Source organism: Halyomorpha halys, unplaced genomic scaffold (assembly GCF_000696795.3).
Source record: "Halyomorpha halys isolate HHAL.00 unplaced genomic scaffold, Hhal_1.1 Scaffold453.1, whole genome shotgun sequence".
In the NCBI taxonomy this organism is placed as follows: Eukaryota; Metazoa; Arthropoda; class Insecta; order Hemiptera; family Pentatomidae; genus Halyomorpha; species Halyomorpha halys.
In genome coordinates, this window is record NW_027107553.1 from 1,270,864 (window position 1) to 1,278,465 (window position 7,602).

Here is a 7,602-nt window from a genome sequence, read left to right on the forward strand (position 1 = left end):
TTCATGACATGAGAGTTCACTATATTTTCATAATGCTTTAACCTGAATGCAAGATCCTTTGCCTTTCTTTTTCTTATGTGATCTGAAAATGGAGATAAAGTTAGCTGAAAATATTTAAAATTTCATATCAGTACTAGCGCTATTTATGAAAAATATTTTCATCTTCTATCTTTAACAAAATAGTATGCAGAAAAGATGAGTAATAAATAAAATTATTTATAGTGGAAGATTATTGATTGACCGTGTGTATAGATGAATGGAATATGGTCCGGGTGCGGTCAAAAAAACTCAATTCTTGTGTTACCTTCTTAAGTCCACTTATATTACTTACTTTATTATTAATTTTCTATTATAATTTAAACTTCTCTATAATCTCTTATAATCTCCACTCATTTGGTATATTGTCTTTCTTAATCACTTACACATATTGTATCCCATTATTTTATACTTTATTTTTCCTTTGTTTTTCTATCTATGAATGTTTTTTTGTTTTTTTTTTATATATATAATTTTGTAAATATCTCTGCTCCCCCTCTATTATGTATATTACCATTTATTGTTTACCTAATTTAAATCTTTTTTTTTTTTTACAATGTTTACTTTAAAATTATTTTTGTTATTGTGGCATGCTAACTGCCATCCCCACTCCTCCCAATACAAACGGTTCACTCTGTCTCATCATTTGATTTTATTCTTTTCTTTTTTCATCTGTTAATTTGTACTTTCTTTAATATTTCTTCTCTTATTTTATCTATTATCTAACTGTTACTATTACCCTTTTCATTTACTATTTACAACCTTTAATTTTTCTTATTATATTTTACTTTTCATTGTATACCCCTGTTATTTTCCACTTATGTTTATTCTTTCTTTGTAACTAGGCCAAGTGTTTGTATCTTTTTTACTATTTGAGATTTTTTGACCGCACCTGGACCATATTCCATTCACAAAATTATTTATACTTTTTAATTGAAAAAAAATTATTTAAATGATGAAAAATGTACTGGAATTGAGAAGAATTTAAAATTAATCAAACGTTTTATGAAGAAGTTCAACACATAGAATGCCACACAGTCCATACCTCTCGTTTAATTGTAAAATGGAAATAAGTGGAAAAGAAAATTTAAAAAATCTATTTTAAAAAATAATGATTAAGAACTAAATAAAAAAGGGAGGAAAAAAAAACAAGCTTCATTTAAGACCACTTATTCTGAAATAAATGGGTTTCGCATTTATCTACCTAAATCTAATCACTCCTTTCTACTTGAAATGTCCAGGCTCATCTCTGACCTCAAAGATCCTCTAGGAGTCCTACCAATTCAGAGCAATGCTTTGATTATCTCTCCCCCATCCATGAAGAACAGAATTTCATCCCTTCGCTCGTGGTCACCAACCCAGTCTTAAACTGCCTGCTGCTGAAAGTGCTTGAGATTCATCTTATGGACACTACCATCATCCCCTCTTGAATCCGGTTCATTATTTCCTTTCCTGTGACAATTATCTTGCCTACAACTTGCCTCGTCAAGCCTTTCTTTGAAGTATAAAGCAGTACCAACATAAAGCATACCAAACCAGATAGCACCCATTCGGCAAGCAGTGATCCCTAATGCAATTGTAAGACAAACCCCCATTTGAGCTTGAAAGAAGCCCAGCATTATTAGGAAGAATTTCTAAATGATAGGAGAATCAAAGAAGACTGAACCGGAATCCCAAGTACCACTGAAAACATGAGAACAAACACTGAGATTTCTTTATAGTTGGAAATAAACACAGTAGTTAACAAATGCTTTAGAAACCGAGAAGAAAATATTCAACATTTTTTTATGTTACTGCATAATGCCTTTGCTCTGCATGTATTTAATAATTATTATGTACCAATTTACACACACACATATATATATATATATATTGTAGGAAAAGAACAAAAGATTAATGGTTGTATTAAATGAGTTTAAGGGTGAAAAAATTATAAGAAATAAGAAAAATTTAGTTTAGGAATAATCAAGCCAGATTTGGTTTTAGCATCGTTTGAAACCATTAAATACTAATTTCCATACAAATCTAAGATTAAAAATTTTTTTCTTGATGATGCCCCACATTTACAAAGTAATTTTGTAACTCCTCACAATTTTATCTAAATCCAACATAATTAAAACTGAAGGAAAGCTAAATCTCTACTCTTCCAACGTATGTGAAAATCGTTTTTGATTGTTAAGATTTTATACCTTTTCATGGGAGAAAAAGCAGTTTTAAATCATTGAAATTTTTAGAGTACTGTAAGCTACTTTCAAGGTTAATGTAGATTAGTGGTGTCGTATTAAAGTTATTGCAATTTTTGTGATATTCAATAACATATAGAAGGCCAGATTAAGGCAAATTTTTTTTACTTTTTGATCACTATGAAATTTCCTATCTCAGGGCTTTTTTGGGGGTGTGAATAACAAATATAAACTTTATTTCTCAATAAAAAATAATTTTCCCAACTTTGCTAGGTCAGTCGATCCGAATTATTCTAATGCTCTGTTAATACTTTGCTGTAATGGCATTGGGAGGTAATAAAATAACAATTAATTTGTTCTTGGATGCAGAATTACAAAAATCTTAAAAGAAAAAGCATAACCAAAAGGGACAAAATATTTTTTAAGGAGAAAATAAAGTTAGTATAAATTTTTCATAACACAAAAAACCTAGTATCACCAAAAAAAGTTTTGTTGAAATCCGTGATCCCACAAGCATAACCTCCCCATGTAAGTAAAAAATCTTCAGAGTAAATATTCAATAATAATATTTTAAAAAATTCCAGACATACTATTATTTTCTCATCATTAACTTGACATCATATACTTCCTTGTGGGCCTCAGCAGCTTTCTCCTTTACTGGGAAAAAATATTGTTTTGTTTTTTTTTCTTTACATTTAAACAGACCTTAATCCAACATATACAAATAAATTGCTTACAACTTACAACAGAATAACCGAAATGCTAATGATATCAAACAACAAAGGAAAAACAACAGGATTGACAAAAATCTTTCAGAACAATTATGATCTATAAAACTAATAACCAAAACATATATCTTCTCAACCCAATAGTTTTTGAATCTTAGGACTATGGTAGCAGTGAAAGATTATCGTGATTCCTCATCTTACTATACAAGTCAGTTGAACAGTGATGGTCAACAATGACTTAAGAGGTATTACAGAATGGTGAAAAAATAAAAATCAACAGTGGGAAGGGAAGCACAAGAATAGAAAGAATAATAGAAAATTAAGTAAAACCTTGCCTTAACAATCGAGTTGCATTGATATTTAGATTCTATGCTTACTTATTGAAGAACTTAAAATGTAAATGTACTCACTAAATACACTCACTCTATTTAAAACTTAAATAATGAATATTCCAAAAATGGCAGATTATATATAGTTACCATAAATGAGTCAATCAGCATTAAAACCTATTATGTCCATTTTTCTAAATATAACAGCTAAGAAAAAACTAAACTTGATTTTTAAACAAGTTGAGAGTTTTCTGTTAAGTTTAAATGGCATATTCCAGTAGGGTTTTTGTAGTGGTCTTAAACACATGAATTTTCAGTTCTAATACCTGTTTGAAGATTCAATACAGAAAACTATTGGGACTCTAATGGCCTAAGGACTTAAGATCTAAAAGTTTCTAATTAATAGCCTTCAATTTTTGTAGTAATCAAGAGTTTTTGGTCGAACACCATCCATCAATGCCATTGAAGTAGAGAACATTCAAACTTCAACACATTTTTCAAATAAAATTATTTTGTGCAAAAAGTAGGCATAACAGGTTTTTATTTTAAATAACTCACTATGTAAAATGAATAGTAATAGTAATCAAATTAATCGTTTTGTTTACGATATATGCTTAATTTCATGATAAATTGGCAAGCTTAATCCTCATTATTAATCAATAAATATATAATTAACACAACATACAGAGAATAATACATGTAACATACATCTTACAAATAACCATATAAAAAGAACTATGAAAACCCAATGCCAAAGCATGCAAAAATATACTGTTATTTTTCAAGCTGAAAACAAACCAAATTTTAGAAAATACAACAATCCTCTAATCCACAAAATGATTAGGATAGAAAGGGCCAATCCAAAAAAATAGTCTCAAGATCTCATTAAACTTTTCACAAATACTTATAAATAAAGCAACATACTTACTTTTGAAATAATTTAATCACAACCAAAAGTTAGGTAAAAGTTATCATAAAATCTGATTGTAACTTATTAACACAACCTATTTCCTTAAAAATCTTAAAAGATTTCATACCTTCAAAACAGCAGTTAATAATTTTAAAAAATTAAAGAGTAACTAGAGGTGTTCATAATTATATATAAAATCACCTACAGCAAAGAAACGATAAATGATACTCACTACAATAAATGAAATACCAATGAATAAGCAGCAAAGAAATAAAATGAACTTTTTTCTTCTTAATATGATGCAATAAATAATTTAAATGAATACATACTGGTGATGGGAGGCTTGAGTAGATGGAAGAGCAAGCTGAGGAGATGTTCTAGATGCTCGGCGTCTGCCGTTTCTTCCATATTCAATGGCATTACCACCTCTCTTAATGTGTCTAGATTTTGTTTCCCATTCCTTATTGAAATCCTCAGCCTCTTCTATAAAATTACAATAGAAACCAAAATTTAAAAAAAAATGTTCTTGTTCATTACAATAAAATTTCATTGTCATCTTTGATATTTAAGATCTGATCATTCTAGATCTATTAAAACTATGCTGCAAATTTATAATTCAATATATAGTTATATTTTACATTAAATAATGTTTTTGGGAAGGGAGTATAATTTCAAACATCAATCTCTTGAATTAACTTGATTTAGATCATGAAACGTATTTACCAAAAATTATCTTGTTCTCAAGAAAATACAGAAATAATAGGGGCACGACATAATTGATAAAACATTGACATTGAAAAAAATAATGTAATAAGTTAAAAAATATCTGTAGAAGATTAAGGTACTTAGCTATAAAGACACAAATATGAATATTAGTCACATAAGATAATACTAAAGTTCTGGTATTAACTCCTGTTTTGATCAAGTAAACAAAAATTTACCAGTAAAATTATTACTTTCAAATCTAACCTATATATGGAATATATAGTAAGGGTAAAGTATTGCGATTATGCAAAATGTTGATTTCGAGTTTTCAACAGAAATAAATGTTTTGAGGTCCCCAAATAGCTAAGTTCCACAAACGCTCTGTGATAAACCTAGCTCAAAAACAAAAAGTAATATGAAACTGAAATTATATATTTAAGGTGAATACGTGTCTGCGGTGTGACAGCAACTTTTTCAATAAAATAGACTAGCCGGAAGTGCCATTTTATGAAATTGATTTTTCATATTATTCTGTTTTTATCGTAAACAGCTCTAACAATTTTGGTTTAACGAACTATGTTAATGTACAAATGAGTAGTTCTTAATGGCAGCTATCCCTATCTTCCTTGAAATAGTCTGACAGGGCTTAAATGCCGAATTCAAGAAAATCTTCAATAAAGTACCTTTAATTTTGTTTATTTAAAAACATTAACCATTCTCATTGCTAGCAATATTAATCAATCAATACAAAATATTAAAGAATTTTATGAATAACTAAAGGGGAAAAAAAGAAGGAAAAATAGAGACTTCCAACAATGACCGCGCAATTTTTCCTGATTGCACTAGACCTTCATCATCTTCAGTAGGAATGTAGTATTTTTGGCAGGAATAAAAAAAAAAACAACACCAAAATCGGATTTTTAGAGAAAAATACAAAAAAATTTCATTTGCAATATTAATTGAATGTCTAACTTTTTAATGAAGTTATCTTTTAAAGATGTACTAATCAGCTGGAAATAGGTCATTTACCTAACTTAATAATTTTCTTGTTTTAGTATAATAAGGTACCATAGTTAAAAACAGTGTTCCTGTTGCTTTGATAAAACGGGACGCATTCAGCATGCTTGGTAAATGTACTTTCACAAAATACACAGTATCCTAGTTACAAATTAACTATCAGCATACCTTCCTCTAAATTAATGAAGTCTTGTCTTTCTTCTTGTTCCCCAGAGTAAACATTTTGCTCTCGTTCAATGATGTGTGCTCTATCATGGATATGATGACCTATTGACATCTTTTTCACCCCAGTTCTAGAATCAGCAACGGTCTTTTTTGTTTCACGAACTCCTCCAGGTCCTTGTTTAACTGTTTGAGATGCTTGATAAACCTGATAAGACATTAATAAATGGTTGAAACCAAGAAAAATATATCAATGAAAACCTCTAAAGGAAACAATGAGTTCACAGATAAATGTCACACCATACATTATTACTTTAGAGCTAACAGAGTTGTCTTAAAATTAGCTGTGTAAGTGTTAAATAAAAAGTGTACTACATAAAGAGCATTGATCATAAATGAATTCAGATTCAGGTTAAAAAAAGAATCACATTTTATTCAATAAGGTATATATAAGAGTGAAGTAAGTACATCTGTTATTAAAGGCCGAAGATAAAAATAATAATGAAACAACAAAGTTAAGCACAAAGAGTTTGAGTTTTACTTCAGTTATGATTATATGGAGGGTGCAGTTGGCTTGACTAGACCCGCTAACGGTGAAATCTATCCATGGAGCAATAATTAATTAAATACAAACAGTAAAAACAAAATAAAGGTTATAACTTAATCATGACTTTCAATTAGATAAATAAAATATAATGTATTTATCCTTAAGCCACTCAACAGCCCAAACTTAAACTTAATAATCATACACAACATATTAAATACCTATTATAAATAATATAATCAAATTAAACACTTACCTGTGGTCTGCCATCAGGTCCAGATGTCATTGTCATAACAGTGCTTGATGAAAAACTATGACAATTGGGATTATTACCCATGTCAGAAAACATAGAACGGATATTTGGAAAACCCATAGGCATCAAGCTCATTCCCATTCCAAAATCATCTTGACCATATCTAGCTAATTCTCTGCCCCTAGCATCACGACTGTTGCCAGCAAACGGCATTAATTCAGATCCCATGCTCCTTCCTAACATATCACCAAAGGGGTCTCTAAAAAAGCTGTTCATCATGTTGTTCATTCGTCGCATATGACCTCTGGAATTAAAATTATGAATGTTAAAACCTAAAAATATCACAAAGAATTTGTAGTTTTGTACCTATGCTTCTTGGAGAACTCCATCATAAATATTGCGTTTTATTTCAAATATAAACTAAGAAAGAACTGTTTTACATATGATTTGAACACACAAAACAATCAAGTTCAACCAAGTCATATGTACCATGAAACAACCTCACAAAAAGAATGGAGTAACTGGAAATAAAAAAATTACTAACCCTAAGAAAGGATCATCATCAATTTCACCCATAAGCGCTCCGAAAATAGACATCCTGTACTAGTAGATATTACACACAAACCAAGACAAAAAATATTCAATATGGAACACCTCAGGATATTGACAATCTCGAATACAGGTGTTGCTCAAGCAGGCATATGCTTTGAAAAAATCATGTTATTGTTTCTCGTG

At 29.5% G+C, this 7,602-nt stretch overlaps 2 protein-coding genes and 1 long non-coding RNA gene across 4 annotated transcripts in view; all 3 read right to left on the reverse strand.

Moving 5' to 3' along the window:
- Positions 1-424: 424 nt before the first annotated feature.
- LOC136795417 (uncharacterized) lies at positions 425-4,509 on the reverse strand. The gene is made up of 2 exons (XR_010843003.1): positions 1,568-4,509; positions 425-1,488 (listed from the first exon to the last, which is right to left on the reverse strand). It is a non-coding gene; the product is annotated as an uncharacterized lncRNA (long non-coding RNA).
- Positions 4,510-6,053: 1,544 nt separating this feature from the next.
- On the reverse strand, positions 6,054-7,464 carry Mlf (myeloid leukemia factor). The gene is made up of 3 exons (XM_014424088.2): positions 7,412-7,464; positions 6,871-7,171; positions 6,054-6,278 (listed from the first exon to the last, which is right to left on the reverse strand). The coding sequence occupies exons 1-3, from the start codon at positions 7,462-7,464 to the stop codon at positions 6,054-6,056; spliced, it is 579 nt and encodes a 192-aa protein (XP_014279574.2).
- Positions 6,981-7,602, reverse strand: part of Arp5 (Actin-related protein 5) — a 31,468-nt gene continuing 30,846 nt past the window's right edge. For both annotated transcript variants that reach the window (XM_014424108.2, XM_014424107.2), the window contains one exon: positions 6,981-7,171. The gene's annotated coding sequence lies outside the window, so the exon portion shown is untranslated. The remainder of the gene's footprint in view (positions 7,172-7,602) is intronic.

What these genes read in the sequence shown, in the direction of transcription:
- Mlf (XM_014424088.2), bottom strand. Translation starts at nt 7,464, where the DNA reads ATGTCTATTTTCGGAGCGCTTATGGGTGAAATTGATGATGATCCTTTC. An exon ending in GATGATGATCCTTTCTTAGG is followed by an intron (nt 7,172 to 7,411) that starts GTTAGTAATTTT and finishes TTTTAATTCCAG; the next exon opens with AGGTCATATGCGACGAATGA. An exon ending in GACCTGATGGCAGACCACAG is followed by an intron (nt 6,279 to 6,870) that starts GTAAGTGTTTAA and finishes ATGTCTTATCAG; the next exon opens with GTTTATCAAGCATCTCAAAC.